The 26,894-nt window shown below is 35.5% G+C and overlaps 1 protein-coding gene across 6 annotated transcripts in view; it reads right to left on the bottom strand.

Annotated features, from left to right (window-relative positions):
- CEP85L (centrosomal protein 85 like) overlaps positions 1 to 26,894 on the bottom strand; it is a 206,046-nt gene that overhangs the window by 119,921 nt on the left and 59,231 nt on the right. For 5 of the 6 annotated variants that reach the window (XM_070795914.1, XM_070795911.1, XM_070795912.1 and 2 more), the window contains one exon: positions 5,372 to 5,533. Coding sequence is in view for 2 of the 6 variants with exons in the window: in XM_019967150.2 (XP_019822709.2) it covers positions 5,372 to 5,533 (162 nt within the window). In the remaining 4 variants the exon portion in view is untranslated. Of the gene's footprint in view, positions 1 to 5,371; positions 5,534 to 23,447; positions 26,698 to 26,894 lie in introns of those variants that run through there. The other variant, XM_070795913.1, reaches the window with a different exon arrangement.

Below are 26,894 nucleotides of genomic sequence, written 5' to 3'. Positions count from 1 at the left end.
TTCACAGACTTAGAGAATGAACTTGGTTACCAAGAGGGATGGGTCAGGGGAAGAAATAGGGAGTTTGGGATTGATATGTACACACTACTATATTTAAAATGAATAACCAACAGGGACTTACTGCACAACACAGGGAACTCTGCTCAGTATTATGTAACACCTAAAAGGAAAAAGAATTTGAAAAAGAATAGATAACATGTATATGTATAAAGCTATGGTTTCTCCAGTAGTCATGTATGGATGTGAAAGTGAACTATAAAGAAAGCTGAGCGCCAAAGAATTGATGCTTTTGAATTGTGGTGTTGGAGAAGACTCTTGAGAGTCCCTTGGACTGCAAGGAGATCCAACTAGTCCATCCGAAAGGAAATCAGTCCTGAGTGTTCATCGAAAGGACTGATGTTGAAGCTGAAACTCCAATACTTTGGCTACCTGATGCGAAGAGCTGACTCATTGGAAAAGACCCTGATGCTGGGAAAGATTGACGGCAGGAGGAAGGGCACGGCAGGATGAGATGGTTGGATGGCATCACTGACTCAATGGACATGAGTCTGGGTAAACCCCGGGAGTTGGTGATGGGCAGAGAGGCCTGGCGTGCTGCAGTCCATGGGGTCACAAAGAGTCAGACACGACTGAGCAACTGAACTGGACTGAAAACACTTTGCCGTATAACTGAAACTATCACAACATTGTTAATCAACCATGGAGGTCAGAAAGAAGTGACAATACTTTTCAAGTAATAAAAGAACTGTCAAACTAGGCAGATTGTATACCTACTGAAACCATCCTTCAGGAATCAAGGTGAAACCAAGACAGTCTCAGTTGGAGAAAAACTAAGATAATTTGTTGCCAGCAAATGTATCCTAAACAACTGACTAAAGGAAATCCTCTAAACCAAATGTAACCAATAAAATGGAACCTTGGAACAACACAAAGGAAGAACACAGGAAGCAAAAATATGAGTAAACATAGCAGGTTCTCTATCTCCTCCTGAGTTTCCTAGATTATGTTTAACAGATGATATAAAAATTATAACACTGTCTGATGCAGTTATGGTTATATGTAAAGGAAAGAGCTGAAATAATTTTATTATAAATGGGGTACATAAAAGGATATAAAGGGAGAAAATGCTTCTATAGTCCAAATGTTAAAATGGTAAGCTATATATACATAAGCTTTTATATTATATATCCACATTATATATAACATATAATACCTAGAGCAACTGCTAGAAGAGCTATGCAAAGAGATACCCTTTTAGAAATACTATAGTTAAATCTAGGTAGAATTCTATAACTGTTCAAGTAACCCAGAGAAAGCCAAGAAAGTGAAAACAAAAACAAAGAGAACAAACAGAAAATCTGAGTATTAATACATCAATAATTACATTATATATAGTCTAAATATACCAACTAAAAGACAAAGACTGGCAAAGTGGATTAAAAACCATGACCCAACTGTACGTTGTTAATAATGATTTAACTTTGAATATAATGTTTAGACAAGTTAGAAGTAAAAGAACAGAAAATATATATCATTTAAACATTAATCAAAAGGAAGTAGAAGATATTAAACTAGATAAAGTAGTTCAGATCAGTCACTCAGTCGTGTCCGCCTCTTTGCGACCCTGTGAACCACAGCACACCAGGCCTCCCTGTCCATCACCAACTCCCGGAGTCCACCCAGACTCACGTTCATTGAGTCGGTGATGCCATGCAACCATCTTATCCTCTGTTGTCCCCTTCTCCTCCTGCCCTCAATCTTTCCCAGCATCAGGGTCTTTTCAAAAGAGTCAGCTCTTCGCATCAGGTGGCCAAAGTATTGGAGTTTCAGCTTCAACATCAGTCCTTCCAATGAACACCCAGGACTGATCTCCTTTAGGATGGACTGGTTGGATCTCCTCGCAGTCCAAGTAGACTTCAGCACAAAAAAATTACCAGAGACAGAGAAAGACATCATACAATAATAAGAGAGACAACCCACCAAGAATATATAGCAATCCTAATTGCATATGCACTGAACAACAGAGCTGCAAGATATCAAACAAAAGGTTATAAAACTAAAAAATTAAATGTACAAATCCACAATTACAGTTGAGACTTTTAATACTTCTTTTTTCAACAACTGAACAACTCAACAGAAAATCATCAAGGATATAGAAAAAAATCAACACCATCATCCAACATGATCTACTTCCTCAAAAAGACAAACTATTGCAACTCACCCAACATGAAAGATAATTTGAGTAGTTCTATGACTATTAGCACTATTGGTGCTGGAGAAGACTCTTGAGAGTCCCTTGAACTGCAAGGAGATCAAACCAGTCAATCCTAAAGGAAATCAACACTGAATATTGATTGGAAGGACTGATGCTGAAGCTGAAACTCCAAATCTTTGGCCACCTCATGCGAAGAGCTGACTCACTGGAAAGACCCTGATGCTGGGAAAGACTGAGAGCAAGAGGAGAAGGGGGTGACAGAGGATGAGATGGTTGGATGGCATCACTGACACAACGGACATCAGTTGGAGCAAACTCCGGGAGATAGTGAAGGACAGGGAAGCCTGGTGTGCTGCAGTCCACGGGGTCACAGAGTTAGATATGACTGAGTGAAGAACGACGACTATTAAGGAAACTTAATTCATGATTTTAAGGTATTAATATTAAAAAAAAAAAAGAAATTCCTAGGCCCAGATGGTGTCACAAGAATTCTACTAAACATTTAAAGAAGAATTAAAACCACTCTATTCCATCTCTTCCAGAAAATAGAAAGAAACACTTCCCAATTCATTTTAGAAAGCTAGTATTATCCTGATATCAAAAGGAAAAATACTCCTACTTACAGATGACATAACTATCTACAGAGAAAAATCCAAGAAATAAACCCCCAAAACCCCTCTGAGAATGAAAGAGTGAGTTCAGCAATCTTGTAATATACAACTAACACACTGGTACCAAACTTGGACTATAAAATGCCATTTACATTCACTCTCCCAAGAATGAAATACTTAGCTATAAATCTAACAAAACATGTACTGGACATGTATGTTGAAAACTATACAACACTGGTGAATGAAATAAGATCTTGAATGAAATAAGATCTAAATAAATGGGAAAACATACCATTTTAATGGATTAGCAGACTCAACAGAGTAAAGATGGCAACTCTCCCCAAACTGATATATGGACAACATAATTCCTATTAAGTTCCCAGCAAGACTTTTTGTATAGTCAAAATTACTTAAAACTTACACAGAAAAACAAAACAACCAGAATAGCTAAAACAATTTTCAAAAAAAAGTAAGTGGATATTATTCTGGTTTCAAGATTTATATTGCAAAGAAAATAAACCGCAATCTAAATCTCACACTGTGCAGTTAAGGATCAGCATGTCTGGGTTTTCCACACACTGCACATTCCAAGAAAGGTTTGGCCCTTGTCTGACTCCTAAGATGTAACCTCTAAATTCTTGAAACACCCTGCCCAATAAGAGTGTCTTTGTTTACCTGGGGACCTTGGGTAACTCCAAGCATATAGTCTACGCTAATAATGTGATTTATGGTAGGAGTCTTGAACCACGTAAGGTCAGCTTGACTTCTCAAAGGCTGGAAACTAAGGTCATGCATACAGGCATTCAACCATATCAATATAACCTACCCACAGTAAAAATCCCAAACACCAAGGATTGGGCCTTGCCACTGTGTGTGCCCTCGCACAACACTGCTGAGAGAACTAATTACTGTCCACACAACTCCACTGGGAGAGGACAACTGGGAGTTTGGACCTGGTGTTTTCTGGACCCTGCCCTTTGCCTCTCTGTTACTAATTTAAATCAGTATCCTTTGACTGTAAAAAAAACTATAACCACTAGTATAATATCTTTTCTGAGTTCCAGCAAATAACTGAGCCTAAGAGTGTTCTCAGAAACACCCGAACATATACACATTATAAAAATATTAACTCAAAATGGACTACAGACTTACAGAATATAAAATGATTAAACTTTTAGGGGGAAAAAAAAGAGGAAAAAAGTAAAATATTCAAGATCTGGGACTAGACAAAGAGTTCTTAGCCTTGATTCCAAAAGCATGATCCATACAGGCAAAAACTGATACACTGGATTTACAAGCTTAAAAACTGTTGCTCTGCAAAAGACACAGTTAGAGGATGAAAGACAAGCCTGACTGGAAGAAAATGTTTACAAATCAAATAGCCAACAAAGGATTAGTGTCTGAAATATACAAAGAATACTCAAAGCTCAACAATAAAAATGGAGGAAATCCAACTATAAAACAGCAAAAGATAAGAACATTTCAACAAACAGAACAGATAGATGGCAAATAAACATCTGTGAAAAAATGTTCAACATTTTTAACCTTTAAAAAAAAATGAGAATTAAAACCAAAATGAGATATCACTACATTCCTACCAGAAAACCTAAAATTTAAAAACCAAAGAAAAAAACAAATAAATAAAAATCACCAAGGGCTAGCAAGGCTGAAGAGAAAGTTTGATTATTCATACTGATCTATTTACATTGTTGATGGAAACACAGTAGTCACTCTGGAAAACAGTGTGACGGATTCTTTAAACACTAAACGTGCAGCTCCCATACGACCAGCAACTGCACTCCTGGCCACTGACCACAGAGAAGCGAAGACGTATGTTCACACCAAACCTTATGCATGAATGTTTATAATAGCAGCTTTATTTCTAAAAGCCCCAAACTGTAAACAACCCAGACGTCTTTCAGCGGTTTAATGGTTAGGCAAAATGTGGTCTCTCCAATACCACCATTGCTATACAAAGAAAGGAACTATTAATGCACACAACAACCAGGATAAATCTACAGAGAGAAAAGCCAATTTCAAAGAGTTACATACTGTATGGTACAGTTTATAGGGTATGCTTGAAATGACAAACAAAATTACAGAAATGGAGAATAGATCAGTGGTTTCCAACAGTTACGAAGAGGTAGGAGGGAAAGTGGGTATGAACAGAAACAGGTATACTGTGGTGAGAGAAATGTTCTGTATTTTGACCTTATCAATGTGATACTGCAGTGCAGTTTTGCAAGAGACCAAGGGGTGGGGGAGCAATGAGCTGAAGGTTGCATTAGCATCTCTGTACTATTTCTTTAAATCACGTGTGAATTTACAATTATTTCAAAATAAAAAGTTTAATTTAAAAATGAAGGAAGGAAAAACTAATCTGATCAGAACAATTTCATTTGATATACAACAACACTGAATATTACTAAATACTCAAACATTATTTTATAATTTTTTAGTTTGGAACAATAAGACATGTCCCTTGCTTTCTCAATTACAACCATTCTACAAAGCTTCATGTCTAACCAGTAAGAATTTAACTCACCTTCCACGCTGTCAGAACAGGAAGTTCCAATGCCAGTATCACCACTGTCAGAAGCTATACTATGTCTCCTGATATGGCTATTTCGCTGGTTAGATGGGACAGTTGTGGCCTGCCACAATGATTCATTACCAGGTAACCATGCTGATGAAGAATAATCTGGGCCTACAAAGGAAAATATGCAAACAGTTAATAAATTTATAATGTCTATGAGTAGGTAGAAGACATCTTTTGGCCTTGTTAAAAAAAAATACAAGTAAGATAAAAAGCTTATTTTCTGCCAAAAATAACTCAAATAGATCAGTAATATCTATGAGTCACCAAATAAACTTACTTATCAGACATACACAAATTCGATGCTGACTTAGCAGCTTTCTTTGACTGAAGATATCTGATTTCTGCTTACAGATACTGAACTTTTAAACACAGAACTACTGTCTGATATAAAATGTCAACCCTATCATCAATCTGTATGGAAATGTTAGTACTCTGCTCTGTAATATTTGATAGGTAGGCATCTGTGATCCCATATACAGATATTATCTGAGAACTAGGACTCAGGAAAAATCTAATCAAAGCATATTGCATGACAATACATGTAGAATGCACTTGTGGAAAGTCACTCAGTCGTGTCCGACTCTTTGTGAACCCGTGGACTATACAGTCCATGGAATTCTTCAGGCAAGAATACTGGAATGGGTAGCCATTCCCTTCTCCCGGGGATCTTCCCAAACCAGGGATCAAACCCAGGTCTCCCGCATTGCAGGCAGAATCTTTACCAGCTGAGCCATCAGGGAAGCCCAAGAATACTGGAGTGGTTAGCCTATCCCTTCTCCACAGGATCTTCCCTACACAGGAATCAAACCAGGGTCTCCTGAATTGCAGGCAGATTCTTTACCAGCTGAGCTACTAGGGAAGCTGGAAAGTCAAAACAATCTATTTTCTACTACGATAGCCTAACCACTTAAAATTTAAAATTATTTTGCATTATTTTAATTGATTCTATTTCTTTAGTTATCTTTCAATAAAAGTTTAACACCAGAGCATTTCCTGGCTCTTAATTTTCCCTTTTGAGTTACAATAAATCTTCACTGTTCAGCTAATTTATCACTTTCAATGTTCTCTTAAACTTCATTTTCACTTATGTTGCCCATTTTTACTTAACTGACATTTGCCTTTCCCTGATTTATCCATCATTTTACCTTCTTGTTCATTCCTTCTTATCTACAATGTCTCAAAATATACCATGGACCAGGGTCAATCTGTGAACTATTTACTACTAGCCTGTTAACAATTAGGAACAGAAATAAAGGATAAGCACTGAAAAATGCTTATAGTAATTTGAAAGCAATTTTAAATCTTGAAATTTATACAAAAGCTATAGCAGTACATATCTTTATTAATGTTCAACACAGTGACTCTAAACCTGAAGACTGCAGACTTATTTGTGGGTGTTAACAAGTTCTGTACAAGAATTTTGAGACTTCATTTCAATTATACCCTTGAAAAGTAATAAGCACATTACAGATGACCTGAATAGCTACCTTAAAGCAGACTTATTATCACATAATTATAATGCTCCCATTGGGTTTTATGTTTGCAATTGCAGTTGCTTCCAAGTAATGGAGAAATGACAAGGCACTTATCATCATGATGTGAAATAAGACACCTTTACAGAATTATCATGTTACATGCTATCGAAATTGGCAGGCAAGGAGAACTTTCTAGCAGTTTAATAAACTCAAGAATCACAAAATGACAAACATATCCAGACAATTAATCACCATTATTTTACCATATTTATAATAGACACTCTCTATATTAATATCAAAACATATAAAGAGATTAATAATAAAACCAGAATCTATTTTCTACCATATTAACCCCAACATTAAAGCTTTAGTTTTAATAAAATACTGTATCAAATTATTTTATTTTCTATTTCTATGCAATTTATAAATTAAGTTTGAATTAACTCAAGTTTAAAAAATGGTAGCCAAAGAAACACTTCCACCAGCTTTGAGGTCCAGAACAAGTGAAAACTGTAGATTCTACATCAATCTCAAAACTGGGTTTATCTTAATTCATCTGATTAGGCACTCACATATTAAAGCACCAAGTGAAGGCGTTCTGTCACCAAAGGTGCTCTACTGTGATCTGTCTATTATCTGCACCAAACATCCTTCCTTTAAACAGTTCCTCAGGTATTAATAATATTCCATTTAAATGAACTCCAAGTCCTATCTAAACCATTATCAAAAAGGAAAAACAGCCCACTATTTTCTCTCCCAAGTGCAAACCTATTAGTTGGAGAAATATTTTTTTAGGAATAAAGAACATGGGCTTCCCAGGTGGCGCTAGTGGTATAGAACCCTCCTGTCAATGCAGGAAACATAAGAGACGCAGGTTCGATCCCTGGGTGGGGAAGATCCCCTGGAGTAGAACACAGCTACCTATTCCAGTATTCTTGCCTGGAGAATTCCATCCATGGACAGAGGAACCTGGAGGGCTACAGTCCATAGGGTCGCAAAAAGTCAGACACGACTGAAGTGACTTAGCAAGCAGATAAGAGCATAAATAGGCTGGAAGTACATGGAAATGGCGAATAAAGATACAAAAAGATGTCCAACCTTAGTAATAATGAAATGAAAAAGACAACAATGCTTCTATTTTTAGACTTTTAAATCATCTATAACATTAAATACCACTGGCAAATATTTGAAATACCAATGTCAAAGTGCAGGAAACGTCCACATACTTTTATGGGTACATAAATTGATAGAGCATTTCAAAATTAGAACATCTGAAAACAGGTATCTCAATTTCAACATGTACCTAAATTTCAACATAAGACCTCCTACTAGGAATTTTTATTAAAAAAAATAACAGAGAAGTATAATAATATATAAGCACAAGGACAGTACTTCTTTAAATAAAAAAATAAATGCCTAGAAACAAAACACTGTCTGTAAGTTAGTTGATACTACTTAAGTGCTAAAAATAATTTTATTGACCTATTTTTTTTAACATGTAGTGACATCCAAAACGTTAAGTATGGATGGGAGAAAAGCACTTGCTGCTTATATAGTATGCTTCCATGGCTGCAGAAGAGATTGTACATTTACACATACGGAAAAAGGAGCTTTCAGGGAGCTCCACATCTAAATGCTGATATTAACTACAATGTTTTACTAAAGAAACAAATAGAGAAACATTTACTCTGTCACTAGGGATGATAATGATGATGATTATACACTATCATCTTAAGAAGAAAATGCTGATTACTTTTACTCATTCACAGGCTACATCAGCATTTGATTCTGAAAGGAACCAGTTACAGAGCAAGATATGTAAATTCAACAGATTCCTGGTCAACAATTTTATAAAAGCTGCGGTAAGACCCCTGAAATAAAGGAAATACACCTGTTTTTAGACAATGTAACTATTTTGAGCAGTATAAAGTAGTGTTACATATTTAACCCACAACAACTCCACTCCATTTGTTGTTAACAAATCTTGACCCAAGGAAACCAATTGTATATAGAAAGGATATAAATTCCCCCGCCCCATGTACACACACAGACACACCAGTAATGGGGATAAAAAAAAAAAAAAACAGAGAAAAAACCCACCAAAAATGATACAGTATTATCATCAGAAGCTAGGAAGATGTTCCTAGCTTAAATCATTAACTATTACCAGGAAGAACGGCTCAACAAAACATCTGTAAAAGGTCAGAGATTAGTATTTTCACCTTTGCAAGCCATCTGATCTGATCTCTATCAAAACTTTCACCACTATCATAAAGGCAGTAGCAGACAAAAGACCAGATGTGGCTGTGTTACAATAAAACTTTACAAAATGATGAAAAGCTAGATTTGACCGAAAGGTCATAGTTTGCAGATCCCTGATCTAGAGTAAAAAAAAAAATTATTCTAATTTGTAAATATTCTCTAAAATTCAGCTGATTCAAAATGAGTAACTCTAGCCAGCATGTTAATTCATTCCTTTATTCAGAAGAAATTCTAGTTCATCCTAGAGTACATACCAGCGAGTACTGCTGCTCTAAATCTGAAAATTCATGGCAGCATTATCGAAATTTTCTGTGGACTACCAATACCAGTAACTTTTTGGATTTCTTTTTCCAGAATAAACAGTCTCAGTTTGTAATAACAAAGAACCTTTTATATTCTATTACAAGTTAATCACTAAAGGGAGGTTGCCTATAAGCTATACGCACCTTATAACGACCCATCTCCGGGAAACCTCCCAGATAATGAGCATTAAGGTAAAAAAAAAAAAAAACAAAAACCTCTGTTCAGCTCACAGGAAACATCTAGGCCAGGCCCACCCTGAACAACTACAGGGAGGCTAACACATCCCCTCCAAAGGCTGATGATGATGTTGTTCAGTTGCTCAGTCGTGTCCAGCTCTTTGAGACCCCATGGGCTGAACCCACCAGGTCTCCTGTGTCCATGAGGCTTTTCCAAGCAAGAATATTGGAGTGGGTTGCCATTTCCTTCTCCAGGGGATCTTCCCAACCTGGGATCGAACCCATATCTCCAGAGTGGGTTCTTTACCACTCAGTCACTGGGGAAAGCCCCAAAAGCTGATGAGAACCACGAAATGTCTGACTTGACTCCCTCCCCACTGACTATAAAAGAAGCCTGAATTCTAAGTCAGGCCAGAGGATTCTATGGGGCATGAGCCTACCATCATCTGTTTGCTGGCTTTCCAAATAAAGTCACTACTCCTTGCCTCAACAACTCATCTCTTAATTTATTGGCCAGTTATATGAGCTTGGACTCAATGACAAGCTTATTTGTATATTTTTTCTTGGGAGGCGGGGTGGGGAGGCATGCTGCTTGACTTATGAGATCTTAGTTCCCTGACCTGGGATTGAACCCAGGCCCTTGGCAGTGAAAGCCTGGAGTTCTAACCACTGGACCACCATGGAATTCCCCTGCATGGTTGAAAACTCTCTAACAACATATTAATGTGTATGATGATTAATTGTATGTGTCAACATAACTGGACAATGAGGTGTCCTCATATTGGGATGTTTCTATGAGACTATTTTTGGTCTTATATTTAAATTGTAGACTGAGTAAAGCAAATTGCCCTCCATATGTGGAAGGGCCTCCATCAAACCAGCTAAAGGTATGAATAGAACAAAAGGTTGCTGCCGCTGCTGAGTCACTTCAGTCGTGTCTGACTCTGTGTGACCCCATAGACGGCAGCCCACCAGGCTCCCCCGTCCCTGGGATTCTCCAGGCAAGAACACTGGAGTGGGTTGCCATTTCCTTCTCCAATGCATGAAAGTGAAAAGTGAAAGTGAAGTTGCTCAGTCATGTCCGACCCTCAGCGACCCCATGGACTGCAGCCTACCAGGCTCCTCCGTCCATGGGATTTTCCAAGCAAGAGTACTGGAGTGGGGTGCCATTGCCTTCTCCGAACAAAAGGCTGACACACCCCCAATAAAGAGAGAATTCTTCCCATCTGAAGGTCTTCAAAACAGAACACTGGCTTTACCCTGTCCTTTGGACTGGAAATGAAACATCAGCTCTTCCTGGACTTCAGGCCTTTCAGCCTTCAGAATGAAACTCTACATTCAGCTCTCCCAGTTCTCAGGCCTTCAAATTCAATTTGGAACTAAACCATTGACTTCCCTGGGTCTCCACCTTGCTGACTCAGCCTGCAGATCTTGGGTCTTGCCAGCCTCCATAATCACATGAATAAATTCCTTACAATAAATCTACTCCTTAAGTTATATAGAGATAGAAAGAGAATATAATTTTTTTTTCTTGAGTGCACATAAAACACTCTCCAGGACAGATCATGCCTTATGCCACAAAACAAGTCTCACTACATTTAAGATTTAGAACATACCAAGCCATCTTTTCCAATGATAATGGTATGAAATAATTTAAAGAAGAAAACAGAAAGCTCACAAATACGTGGTGATTAAACAACATGCTCCTAAATTACTATGAGTGAAATGGAAATAAAAAAATTTCTTGAGACAAATGATGGAAAAACAACATACCAAAGCTTATGGAATGCAAAAGCAGTTCTAAGAGGTAAATTTATAGTGATATATGCCAACATCAAGAAAGCTCAAATGAACAATCTAACTTTATACCTTAAGGAGCCAGAAGAAGAACAAACACCAAAGTTAGTAGAAGGAAGGAACTAATTTAGGATTCTAGGCTTTCACTGCCATGGCCCAAGTTCAATCTCTGGTCAGGGAATTGAGATCCCACAAGCCGCGCAATGCAGCAAAAAAAAAAAAAAAAAAAAGAAGCAAGGAACTGATAAGAATCAGAGTAGAAATAAAGGAAATAAAGACTAAAAAAGACAACTGAAAAGATCAATGAAACTAAACGCTATTTTAAAAAGATAAGCTGACAACTGAACGACTATGGAAAAAACAAAAGCCTCATATACAATCAGAAATGAAAAAGGAGACATTACAACTGCTCACATAGAAATACAAAGATTATACGAAACTGCTGTGAACAATCATAAGCCAACAAACTGGACAACTTAGAAAAAATGAATAAACTCCTAGAAACATACAACCCACCAAGACTAAACCATGAAGATAAAGAAAATCCGAACAAACTGATTACTAGAAATCAATGATTGAAAATCTTTCAACAAAGATACATTCAGGACCAAATGGTTTCAATGAGGAATCCTACCATTTAAAAAATTAATACCAATTATTCTCACACTCTTCAAAAAAATGGAAAGGGAGAGAACAATTCCAAGCTCTTTAAGAAATCATTGTTACCCTATACTGAAGACAGATAAGCACACTACAAGAAAATCACAGGCCATCATCCCCAATAACATAGATACAAATATCTTCAACAAAATAATGGCAAACCTAATTCAGCAGTACATCAAAAGGACCAAACACCATGGTCAAATGAGATTTATTTCAAAGATGCAGGTATGGTTCAACGTGTGCAAATCAATAAAAGTGATATACCACATTAACAACATCAAGCACAGAAATCTATATCAATTCAACAGATGTAGGAAAAGTATTTGACAATATTCAACATCCTTTCAATATAAAACTCTTAACAAATTAGATATAGTGGGAACATACTTCAGCACAATAAAGGCCATACATAACTACCCACAGTTAACATCATATTCAACAGTGAACAGCTGAGGAGCAAGATCAGGAACAAGACAAGGATAGCCACTCTCATCACTTTTATTAATAAAGTACTGGAAGTTCTAGCCAGAGCATTTATACAATTATACAAGAAAAAGAAATAAAGGGCATCCAAATCAGAAAGGAAGAAGTAAAACTGTCTCTATTTGCACATGACATACTTCATACAAAAAACCACCAAAAAACCAAATCAGCAAATTCAATAAACTTACAGCATATGGAAATTAATACACAAAAATCAGTTGTGTTTCTATATACTAACAAACTACTGAAAAGAGACATTAGTAGTTAAGAAAACAATCCCACTTAAAACTGCATCAAAAAGAACACTTGGAAGTAAATTAAACCAAGGAGGTAAAAGATTTGTACATCAAAAATTAGAATACACTGAGATGAAATAAAGTGAAGAAGACAAAAGTGGAAAGATATTTCATGCTCATGAATCAAAAGAATATTGCTAAATTGTTCATACTACCCAAAGCAATCCAAATTCAATGCAATCCTTATAAAAATTTCAAAGGCATTTTTTTACAGAAATAGAAAAAAAAAACTAAAACCACAAAAGACTTTGAATAGCCAACTCAATCCTGAAAAAGAACAAAACTGGAGGCATCAAACTTCTGATTTCAAACTATACTATAAACCTATAGTAATCAAAACAGTATTGTCATTTAAAAAGATTCACAGATCAATGGAATGGAATAGAGAGCCCAGAAATAAACCCATGCATACACAGTGAATTAATTTACTATAAGGGATCCAAGAATATACAAGGGGAAAGGACGGACCGTCTATTCAATAAGTGGTGTTAGGAAAACTGGACAGCCACAAGCAACAGAATGAACTATTCCACTATCTTACGCCATACACAAAAATGAACTCAAAATGAATTAAAGACTTGTACATAAGACGTAAAGCCACAAGACTCCTAGAATAACTATACAGATATGCTCCCTAACATTGGTCTTGCAATGATTTTTTGGATTTTGACACTAACAGCAAAAATAAATGAATGGAACTACATCAAACTAAGGGCATTCCAGGTGGTACTAGTGGTAAAGAACTTGTCTGCCAATGCAGGAGACGTTCAATCCCTGGGTAGGGAAGATCCCCTGGAGGAGAGCATGGCAACCCACTCCAGTATTCTTGCCTGGAGAATTTCATGGCAAGAGGAATTCTGGCAGAGGAGCCTGGCAGGCTGTGTCCATAAGGTTGCAAACAGTTGGACATGACTGAAGCAACTGAGCACAGCATGGCACAAATTAAAAAGCTTTTGAACAGTTAAGAAAATTTAAAAAAGAGAGAGGAAGAAGGAAAAAGAAAAGACAATCTATGGAATGGGAGAAAATATTTGCAAACCATATATCCAATAAGAGTTTAATAACACAAAACATACAAAGAACTTATATAACTCAACAGCTAAAAACCATCCAAATAAACGATGATCTGAATAACATTTTTCCAAAGACACATACACACAACAGAATATTATACAGCCATAAAATGTAAGGAAATCCTGCCATATGCAACAACACGGATGAACCTGGAGGGCATTATGCTAAGTGAAAGGAGCCAGACAAAGAAAGACGACTAGTGCACGGTATAATACATGTGGAATTAAAAAACAAGAGTTGAACTCAAAGAGAGTCGAATGGTAGTTGTCAGGGTCCAAGAAATGGGGAAACTGGGAGAGAATGGCAGGGTGTCTTGCAGTTATAAGATGACTAAGTCTTAGAATCTAATGTAGAATACAATGACTACAGTTAACAACACTGTGTAAGCGAAATTTGCTAAGAGAATAAAACTTAAATGTTCTCAACTGAAAAAAAAAAAAAGTAAACAGTGAGGTGATGGATATGTTAATCAACTCTAATCAGAATCCTTTCACAATGTACACACAAACCAAATCATCACTTTTTCACCTTAATACATTACAATTTATCAATTATATCTCAACGAAGCTAAAGAAAAAAAGAATCCAACATTTGGGAGAATGGGTCTTTGGAATGTTCTTTAAGCATTATTTCTAATAAGGAACTATTACAAATAAACCCCAAAAGGGAGAAAGGAACAGAATCTAGGCCATTAAAATAATGAAGATATAAAAGTCTAAAATGCTTATATTATCCATCTAAGTAAGATATAAAATACAATAAATGGGAAATTCAAAAATAACCTCAGATTTCATATCTTCTAGGAATTCTCTGAACTCGTTTTTTTGCCTGTTTCTAGCTTAGCATTCACTATATCAAATTAAAAGTTATCTGTGCAAGTATCTGTCCTCCTTCTAGACTGTAGTAATATTCACTAAGGGCAGGGACCAGTGTTCCAGACTTGACTCAGTGCTGCAGCCAGCATATATACAGCAAAGAGTCAAACAAACAAAAAATGCACAGAGCAACTGGAAAGAAATACATCAAAATACTATTTGCAGTTTTTCCTAGATGGTAGGATTATCAGTAATTTGACTCTTACGCTTTGTATTATTACTTTAATAATCAGAAAAATAGGGTTTTAATGCTTAACCCCACCAATAACAAACCAAATAATTTAGTTATTAAGTACCTCAGCGATTCTATACCTGTGCTAAGTAACTATTAATGAAAGCCTTTGGAGATATGTTTTCCTGGAAAGGGTACCCAACTTATATGGCCTATTTTGGAACAAAATGGGTACATTCTAACATGTAAATCAAAGTACCATAACTTTTTAAAAATTGTTCAAAAATTCAAAATTACATATTAATGTTCATAAACTGAATTAGATTTCTACATTTAAAAAGAAAAAAATTTCTTCAAATTCAAAATAAAGAATTTAGAACAGACTGGTTCTTTGTTTTGGTTGATAGCTACAAGTCTGTATCAATAATACCACAATTAATTTAGTCCAGTAGCAGAAACAAATTAGGAAGCTTTTTAAAGCTGTAGGAGAGTCTACCAGGGAAACAAAGTAACTCAAACATTCTGACAAAAGACTGGTGCACTTTTCATAGGAAGGCATTCTCATCAAAAGAACTTTAGGAAAAGAAAGCATAAGTCCAATCACGTCAGACAAAGTATTTGATCAGTCAGTGGGGAAAACATGTCCTACTCAGAATAGCATCTTATTCCTTTAAATCAGTAAGACATTTTAATTTACTTATGATAGTATCACAATGCTCTTATTTTGCTAAACTTTTCCTTTTAAAGGAACAAGAGATTCATTCAGATTTCCCAAAATGGCAGAAGAATCATGAAATGACCAAATTATCTATAGAAATTGATCTCCTCCAGGCTGCATTCACATTTGTCTTCTCCTTTAAATATAACTACAGTTTTTTTAAAGGACACGGTATTTTATATGCCTAGAACACTGGAGATAATTAACAAAATGTCATGATTAAAATAACATTCTAAGCTTTAATTCAGATTGAATGAATTCAACTTGAGAAGAATGACATGCTGTATCTCTAGTCAACATAATCCAGAATCACAAAGCAGTCAGAACTAGACATGACATGAATACGCTTACCAAGTGATATAAGGAAAATTTTTTCACCCAATTGTTATAAGACTACACTACTAAAACGGGAGTTACTCAATTTCTAGATATGGGCACTTTAAAAATAAAATAAGGCTCAGTGATCTCTGAAATAAAATCTTACCTAGGTCCTATCATATTACAGTAACTGAATGACTATGTAGAATCTGCTCTCCCTAGAGAAAAGAGCATTTCTATAAGAACAGCAAAAATTCCCAAGACACCGTGCACTGGGACTTCTCTTTGGAAGACAATATGTTACATTTTTTAACACCAATTTTGATTATTTTAAATAGAATACTAAATACATTAAATATTAAATGTCCAGTATTTAAATACTAAATAGAATATTAAATATTAACTTATTTAATAACTATTAATATTTCTCACACTGGAAAAAACAGGAAGATGAACATCAAATGAATAAGTTATCTATTATATATTCTTTCTGAAGCTTCTTTTCTAAATTGGAAGCAAAAATTCATACAATATCAAGTCTTCCATAATATGCTAACATAACTGTAACTGCATTTAGAAGAACTAACCTTACTGAATTTTAAAAATGACAACACTAAGCCGAAAAACAAAAATTGACAAAGCAGATTTATAGTTTTAAATAAAAAGCTGAATATATAATACAAACCATGAATACAAAGTACAGTGTTTTTCTTAAATGCAGGTTATCACCATTCAGTGCATTGAGACTAACTCTTTTTAATAAAACAGAACAAAATGGAAAATATCAAAGCATATTTACCCTTATTTGACATAAGATAAACAAATCTCATGATATAACATCTCTGAAATGTTAACAAGTACAAAGCACTTCTGCACAAAGTTCAGAACAGTAGCCTTCAACTGCCCCATTCTATTATCAGTAGAAACCAAGTTAAAAAGAAGGAAACCCAGGGAACACAACCAAAAACCTTCTTTTCCTTATCTCATATGTCTAATCAGTTTCTGAACCTCTTCAGTCCATTTTAGATGTATTCACTGAATTACGTCTCTCCTCTCCTTCCCACTGTCACAGATTATGGCTTCTGGCTCAACTGCTAGACAGACCTCCTGCTGCGGCGGCTGCCCAAGCCAGCCTCTACCCTACTATCAGAAAATACACTTACATCATTCTTTTGCTTACAAAAGTCTGTGGGTTCCTTACTGCATATTAAATAAAACTCAAACTCCTTAACTTTGGCAAAGTTCTTCATCAACTGGCAACCTCATTTTCTAACACTTTACAACTCCTACCTCCCCAGCTCCAGCTCCCAACACTCTATAGCCGCACATACCTAACCACTGCCTCCAAAGAGATCAGGTCCTTTCTGACTCCAAGCTACTTCTCCTCTCTCTCTTCTTTAAGAGTCTCGATTCAGAATTAACTTGCTCTAAATGTTTTCTCTGATTCTTTCAGGGAGTATTAAAATAACTACTACTTTGTACTCTCCCAATATATCATTTAAAATACCATAACAACATTTACTAATCTATATTAACTCATATTTATATGACTTTCTTCCTCCTTACCAAATAGGAACAGTGAAAGGCAACTTTTTTTAGTCTCTAGCACAGAGCTGCACATTTAAGACAGGGTCTCAATAAATGCAGTGTTATAACCACTGGGTAACCAATAAATGTTCCTAGTATAAAATAAAATTTTGGAAGGTTTATAATTAGATCTTAAAAATATTCTTTCTTTTAGAAGGATTAAAACAGGGTTGGGGGGTGGGTTGGTAGTCTATTTTAAAATCCAGGAAATTTTAAGCTATCCCTTGAGACAGTGTACATTTAAGCATCTATTTAAAGATCAGTAAATATTTTCCAAGGCAGCTAAAAAAAAAAAAAAGAGAAAAAAACTAATAATTAAAAGTGATTTGAGGGGCTGTTGGCCTAAATTTCTAAAAAATGGGGGAAAACAATCTTCAAAAATCATAAAAGGCACTAAAAAAGTCACCAAAAAATTAAATAGAAGATTAAAACACAGAAAAATATCCACATTAATAGTAATCAGGAAAAGAGAAACAGAAAATCCACCCCACTGGAGAATACCTAGGTAAAGTGACAAAAAGCTAATACCATAGAGGTATCTGTTATTCATCCCACTCTTCTACTTCAATTCAGCACTGTTTATCTCTAGGGTAAGTGACTCCAATTACCTTTTCTTTAATTATAGAATTAATAGCATAGCATAGTGGGAAAAAATGTGGACTATGAAACTAGACTGCCTGGGTTCGAGTTATGTACCACTCTCAGAAGCAGTGAAATCTTGAGTAAGTCAGTTAGCCAATCTGTGCCTCCATTTCTTCATATGTAAAAAGAGGAGAAAAAATTATAGTGTCTATCTTTTAGAGCTATTGTGATAACTGAGTTAATATGCAAAGATATTTTTCAAACAGACACATAGATCAATGGAACAGAATAAAAGGCCCAGGAATATTCTCCTCAATAAATGGTATTGAGAAAACGGGACAACCACATGCAAAAGAATGAAACTAGACTTTATCTAACACCACATATAAAAATCAACTCATTGGGTTAAAAAATGTAAGACTTGAAACCATAAAAGTCCTAGAAGAAAACACATGGGGTAAGCTCCTTGACATCAGAATTGGCAATGTTTTTTTTGGATGTGACATCAAAAACAAAGGCAACAAAAAGCAAAAATAAAAAGTATACTACATCAAACTAAAACGCTTCTGCACAGCAAAGGAAATTATCAACAAAATGAAAAGGCAATCTGTTGAATGGGAGAAAATATTTGCAAGTCATCTATCTGACAAGGGGTTAATATCCAAAAGAGAGAACTAACTCACACAACTCAATAGGAAAAACAATAATAATAATAATAATCTGATTTAAAATGGGGAAAGGAACTAAATAAATATTTCTCTAAAAAAGCTATACAAGGGCAACAGCCATGTGAAAAGGTGATTCAGATCACTAAGTGCAGGGAAATGCAATTCAGAACCACTATGAGATCTTCATTCCTATTAGAATGGCTACTATCAAAAACATAATAACAAGTGTTTGCAAAAATGTAGAGAACAGAGAAACCTTGTACACCATTGGTGGGCATGTAAACTGGTACAGCCACCACAGGACAGTATGGAGGCTCCCCATACTGAAACTAAAAATACAACTATCATATGATCCAGCAATCCACACTTCTGGGTATACATCCAAAGAAAACACAATCACTGTCCCAAAGAGATATTAATATCTACATCCCCCACCCCACCCCCACCGTGTTCACTGCTGTATTATTTATAATAGCCAAAACACAGAAACTACTAAAGGGCCCATCAACAGAGGAATGACTAAAGAAACTGTGTTTGTACAGAATGGAATATTATTCGGCCACAAAAGAAGAAAATCCTGCCATTTGTTGCAAGGTGAATGGACCTTGAGAACATCACACTAAGTCAAATAAATACCCAGAGACAAATGCTGTATAATCTCATTTACACACAGAATCAAAACAAAACTCATAAAGACAGGCAACAGACTGGAGGCTTCCAGGAGCAGGGAGTGGGAGGGTGGGAGAAAAGGATGAAAGCCGTAAAAAAGCAGAAACTTCCAGGTATAAGATAAATAAGTTTGGGGATATAATGTACAGCATTGTGACTATAGTTAACAATACTATACCATATATTTGAAAGTTACTAAGAGAGTAAATCTTAAAAGTTCTCATCACAAGGGAAAAAAACTATTAATATGTGTGGTGATGGATGTTAACTAAGCTTATTATGGTAATAATTTTGAAATATATATATATTTCATTCACTATATTGTATACCTTAAACTAATACAATGTTATATATCAATTACATCTCAATCAAACTGGGGGGAAAAAATCCACCTTAATTTAAGTTAATTGGCTTTCCTGCATTTAAGGATTTCAATAAATTGAAGTTTAAATAATTAGCAGCTAGTATTCTTTGCATTCTAAATATAAAAATGATATCTGGAAGTTATTCATTAACTATTATTATTAAAACTACTATTAGTATTAGTACTAAAATTATTAATAAAACTAATTTTTAAAAACATTACCACCAAAGTTATAACACTATATAGTCTTCAAATGTGGTTCTAAATTTTCTTATTTGCAATTTGAGTATAACAAGGAAGAGCTTTAAACTAGGTTGGTTCCAGCTGAGGTTAAAATTAACTCAATAAGGCCAAGATCAGATGAAAATAAATGGTTCACCTTTCATGTAAAAAGTGTGAATCCAAACCAGTAATATTCTCATCATGTAAGACAAGGAACTCAGGAGGGTTAAGGTAGCAAACAATATAGGTAAGACTATCTCTTTCTATGAAAAAAATTTTATGTGCTTGTTGATTTCATATGTGGAGAGGCCACAGATATCCTATCTTATATTCTGGTTACATGAAATGCTGTATTCAAAACAGTATTTTTGGAGCTATTTGGAATGAAGGCCACATAACTAATTTAGTCTCTCAAAAAGCCTTTGTTTCTATCTATAACCTGGAAAAAATAGGTATGATTAAAAACTAGTAAGAGGTTTTTTTAATAAAACCACTATAAACAGGAGGGAATATAACAAGTGGTATTCCAGAGAGGTTTACCTCTGTCTTTGAATGCAACTATTTCATAATATCAATTAATAGAGAAAATATTCTACATGGTAGCAAATTAAGTCCAAACTTAAGAAGGATCATCAGCACCCAGGAAGAAATAAAAGTCCCAATAAAAATAAACACTGCTAAATAAAGTTGCTAGACCTAATGAAAATTCACATAGCCATTGGTCTCCAATGAAAGCAGAGTAAGCTCATTATTTCTCAGTCTTTAATTTTCCAATACTTAAGAGCCAAAACTAAAACAGAACTTCAGTTTCAAAACACTCCAAAATAAAGTTTTGACACAATTTATAAAATTACACCCCCAAATTTAAAAACTTCATTTCCAGTCAAACTTCTCAGTACATTATTCTTAAAAGGAGATAGGATGTGCAGAATTAATGAAAAAGCTTCAAAAAAGCTTCAGTAATGTCATGATAAAGCAATGTTCATTGACTGTGATCTATAAACACACGATCTCTGCCTCTACACGACAGTAAAACCACCTTATAGAAAACTTTACACTTTACATGATACGTAGTCCATGTAGTCTCTGAGGTGGTTGTTTCATCCCATTCTTTCAGAAGGTTAGTCAAAAACTAGAGTTCACTTCAGAATTCTGAACTTTAGTACTGAAACAGCATCAATAAAGCAATGAAGACATCTACTATATAAAGAGGGCATAAAACTTCCTGATCTTAAATCTACTCTCTTTAAAGTAATTTAAAATCTCTTTAAAGTAATTTAAAGCTTTACCCAGTTCAGATGCCCTGGGCAGAATCCTATAGTCAAGATTCAGCCAACTGTTCAGCGTGAGGAGTTCCAGGAGACACTACCCCTAGTTTCAAAACTGAATGTCCCAGGCAAACCCAGACACTTGGTCACCCTAGCCTGATTAAGTGGTAAGGGCAAAGAAAGCCACCCAAACACTTACTAAGCACTTATATACCAATCCTATAAATCCAATAAAATGGGCTGATTGGATTAGAGGATCTTTAATCCCTACTAGTCTAAACATTTTAAAGCTCTCACTGAAACTAGGCAGTGGCACTGATCTATTCTCCCTGTCACATCTTACTTGGCCTCTTGGAAGCATGTGACTCTGACTCTTCCAGAAGGTTAGCTTTTGACTCTTGACTCCTTCCTTCAGTCTTCTCTCCTCTGGAACATTACACTCTCCCAGTTTCACTCCTACTCACTGGTGGCTGCTCCTTCACGGTCTCTCTGTGGCTGGATCTTCTTCCTCTATCTGACTAGAAAACGTTAACCTCTGCTGTCTTCTGGATACTCTATGTGATCGTGTTTAAACACCATGTTCAAACTCTCTACCTCCACCACCTCCCCACTGAGATCCAGACTTCTATGCCCAACATCTCACCTGAACCTCTAAAACACAACTCAAACTCCATCCGGGACTAAAACAGAACTCTTAATTCTACTTACTCCCTCACCTTCCCCACCTTACGAAATGACACTACCATTCATTACAATTACTGAAGCCACCACTAAGACTTCATCTTTGATTCCTCTTTTCTTCATTTGCCACCTCCAAGCCATCCGTAAATCCTGTTAGCTCGATTTCTCAAGTATATTCCAGACTCACTCTGTTCTCTCCAGTCCACTCTTACCACCCTAATCCAAACCATCATCTTTCACCCAATAACTGCAGTGACCTATCAACCAGTTTCTCTGCTACCAATCTTTTCTGCATCCCACCACAATTTCCTCCTCCCACGAAACAGCCAGGAGTGATCTATCAACGCCTAACGTCTGCTTCATCTCCCCAGTACGTAGAACAAAAAACAAGGTCTGCCTTGCAGTAGCACTCAGTGTGCTAAGTGAAAGAATGAACAGTCATCTCCCTAACCATCCAAAACTGCCTTCCCCTCACATAGAATAGAACCTAAAATTCTTTCAAATTCTTACAGGACTCCCTCACCTCATATCCCTGGTCACTCACTATGCTCCAGACTCACTGATATTCTTCAAATTCCCCAAATTCATTTCTAGCCTGGAGCTGTTTATTTACCCTCTGCCTAAACACTCCTGCCCTAATGTCTGGCTCCTCATCACTCAGGTCTCAGAGCAATGTTACCTCCTCAGAGAGGCCTTGTCTACCCAGATCCACCCATCCTATATCATCTCACTCAGCTCCCTTTTCTTCATAGTACTTAACATTAGCTGAATCATCGTGTTGTTGGTTTACTTACAAACCGTTTCCTCCCTACTAGCATGTAAGTTCCCTTGGAGCTGGGAACGTTCCTGTTCAATGTTGCACTCCCAGAGGCCAGTACAATGCCTACCACACAATACATACTGAAAGAATGACTCAAGTTTACCAAGTAGTTATGTACGTGCCAAGCACTATGCTAGGTAACAATGAATTTTTTTTAAAGAAAAATAGAAAATGCAAGTAAAATATTAGTATGAAGAGCAATTTGATGTTCTTTTATGTTGATCATCCTCATTCTTAAAATGACCGTATACAATAAATCCCACTCTGTAGAATATTATTTTGCCAGTGTAAATATATATATCCTTAAAGTAATAATAATAATTAGCATATCATTATACCTTTAGAAGGTATCTAAATGATTGCATTATTCACTTTTAATACACAATTTGAGGGAACTAATTAAGATAAAATGCAGTAAAATCTGAGAGCCTTCATTTCATCTTCTCAAGTACACACAGACACATCTGATCCAGTCAGGAAACTTGAGACTGTAAAATACCTTCTGTTCTCAACATACAGAAACATTCACAACAGAGGCTGTCAACTCACCATTTATTTCCTGGCCTCAGATTAGTTTACCACCTTCATCAAGCCAAGAAGCTATCAGTAATAATCAGGTTCATTTCACAAAAGTCATTACTAAAGCTGAGATTAACCACTCATCCCTGAAAGCCTATTATAAAAGAACATGCTCAACTGAGTTTAGGCAGAAGAGTTATGTTTCATTGGTATCATTGTACTTTTGGGTTCATTTAATTCAAAACCACAGAAAGTAGTATTTGACATAATCATACCAGTTACTACCACCATCATTATGACATCACTAAACACCTTATAGCCAGGCATCAACTAGGGAGAGGCAGTAAGGCACTAAGGCTCGAGGCACTCAAATGACACTTCTTCAGATCGGGTGAGTATTTTCTATAACATTTTAATTTTAGCAGACTTTAAAACTGTCCTATCCTACCTCCAAATGTTTTAAGGATTAAATATATTAATACTTTGAAAGTATGATTTATAAAAAGCAACAAATTCAATATAACTAAGTGCAAGTACTCAAAATATCACCATATCATACTAGATGTTTAAACCTAAGGGAAATAATCCAGCTTTCATCCAACTTTGAAACTATTATACATTTTGAATAATGGAGTATTCTCAAATACACTCAACCAAATCATAAAAAACATAACACATGTTCTACTTAAAATTAAGTTTTCTATGTATTCAAAATGGATAACCCTAAAGGATCTATTGTATAGCTAGCTAATGGAACTCTATTCAGTGTTATGTGCCAGTCTGGATGGGAGGAGGTTTAGGGAAGAATGGATACATGTATATGTATGGCTGAATCCCTTTGCTGTTTACCTGAAACTATCACAACATTGTTAATCGGCTATATCCCAATACCAAAAAAAAGTTGAAAGTTTGAAAAAATTAAAATAAAAGCAGGCAAAGGAAAATAAAATAAAATTAGCTTTCTAACCACACTTGCCAATCAAAACGGGGGGGAGGGGCACTTTTGCTTGATCTTTGCATGGGAATGTTAAGAAAATACTCATTTTATTTTCATTTATAACAGTTGTCTTTGCAAAGCTGAAAAACTATGGATAAAGCCAAAGCAAAATTAAATCCTACAGCAAAGGTCCAAAGTTCAGTACTTACCATACCCACTAATTATTCCTACTTGTTTTAATTGCCATTACCTTAAAAAGAAAAGTTTTCTCCCATTTTTTAAAACTGGTTCTGTATTATCTTTGGTTTTCTCTTTAGTCTAGTTTAGTTGTCTGTTGTTTAGTTGTTGCGTCCAACTTTGCAACTCCACGGACTGTAGCCATCAGGCTCCCGCCCATGGGATTTCCTAGGCAATAATACTAGAGTGGGTTGCCATTTCTTTCTCCAGGGGATCTTCTGGACCCAGGGATCGAACCTGTGTCTCTTGCACTAGCAGGCAGATTGGTCTAGTTACATAACTGTATAAACAAACTAGTTTTTGGACATCTAGGATTAACCCACATATTGAGACAAACTCATTTAAATACTAGAAATTATTTATGTATCCCTGTCTTAACACTGGCCCTCAAAACCAAAATGGTTGCTAATAAATTCAATCAGAAGACTGGTTCCTTCTGCTTTCAGAAAAGCTCTAAAATCACTCAAGGTAGTCAAAAGGTAATATTGGGCAGTGTTTCAAATATACAAATTTTCTTTAAATTCTAAGGAAAAAAATGCCTACATGAACCAACCCAGAGGTCATTATTTTGACCTTCACCACCTGCTCATTTGCTAAAGAAACCACACTTAAGTTTTACAAATGAGGTACATATTAAGCTACAAAAATAATTTTAAAGGTTTGCTTTACTTAAGAAGAGAATAAACATAAATAATTACATTACTATTCTGTAAAAGTAATCTATTCTTAGCACACAGCTGAAGAAAAATTGTATTGGAAAGACATGCCCTGACTTACCAAAGATTTATTACTGTCAAAGATTAGATAAAATAAATGTGTTGTAAAGATATACTGTCTGAATTTACTAAATTTGGATATTTATAAAGTATCTTCTTCCACAATATTCTTTGACACAGCAAAGGTTTAGAGGCTGCAATATAACCTCCAAGTCCTTTATTCAGTTAATTAACAATTTCTAAGCACTACGATGTTTTCTTCTCCCTAAAAAACAATGGAATAAATGGATACAATGCTTGGATGATATTATGCCTTCAAACATGTTATTATAACAAATAAAAATAAATTTTAAGAGGTTAATTTGCAAAGACATTACAGATGGCTTCTGACATGTACAGATAAATTGAAACCACTCCCTCCAGCCTCTGGGGATAATGAAGTGCCTTCTCACTGACTGAAGTTACTGTGATTGCAGAATTTGTAAATAACCAATGAGTATCAGAAACCTCTTAACTCCTGTCTCCTCCTCTTAGGACAAATGGTACAAATTATAGAGAAAATAATTTCCTACTTTTTTTTTTTTTTTAACTAAACTCATGCCTACATTAAATTATCTTATTTCTAAAAGCATTGCAGGACCAAATTTAAGAGAACAATTTCAAATCTAACTCTGAATTTGAAAGTTTATTTATGTCTAGATCTAATGGTACATTATGCCACTACAGTTAAAAGTGTATTATTATATGCTTGAAATGTTAAGAGGGTAAATCTTAAAGTTTTCTCACCAAACACATGACACACAAAAAACCTGTAACTATAAGGTGATGGACAGGTCAACTAGTTGGCTGTGGAGATCATTTCACAATGTGTGTATACACATGTATATATCAAAACCAAGTTGCACATATTAAGTATATTACAATTTCTAAATGTCAATTACACCCTGAGAAAATAAACCTGAGAAAATTATCTGTCTAAAAAAAAAAATCACTAATTTTTAAAGTATCACAGAACTGTATTATTTGAAATTTTAATAGAAATCTGAGTTTGTGTCTGATATTTTTTAAATAGCAAAAATACTACCAACAAAAAACCACTTCCAAATATTGTTTTGTTTGCAAATCGCCTTGAAAATGTATACTAAAATGTCAGTTACACAAGTAGAGCTCAAACATTTTGTGTAACAAGAGGTTACCTAACAGAGGAGTCCTAGAAGCACCTGGAGTTGCAGGAAAATTTTTGTGTATGTACATATGGCGGCTTTTTCTGGATAAATGATCCATATAACTTGCAGCTTCTGGGGCGCAGGGAGGGGAGGTGGGTGGCTCAAAATACAATTAAGATTAAATTAAAGCGCCTGAAAAAAAAACAGCCAACGTCATGTAACTTGTCAATATCAGATAACCAAGTCTTATTTTCTACATTCCTAATCAGGAGACGATTTATTCTAATTTGGTGGCTCCTACACAACTTTCAAGTGATGCAGGCATGAAATGGCTCTGCATTACAAAACAGTTCCCTTCACACACCCAACGCGGCAAAACCCAAATTTTCCCCGAAAAGGTCAGGAACAGGCAAACGAATTA

The sequence above is a fragment of the Bos indicus genome, chromosome 9 (assembly GCF_029378745.1).
Source record: "Bos indicus isolate NIAB-ARS_2022 breed Sahiwal x Tharparkar chromosome 9, NIAB-ARS_B.indTharparkar_mat_pri_1.0, whole genome shotgun sequence".
Taxonomy (NCBI): Eukaryota; Metazoa; Chordata; class Mammalia; order Artiodactyla; family Bovidae; genus Bos; species Bos indicus.
This window is presented reverse-complemented; position numbering and strand designations above follow the sequence as displayed.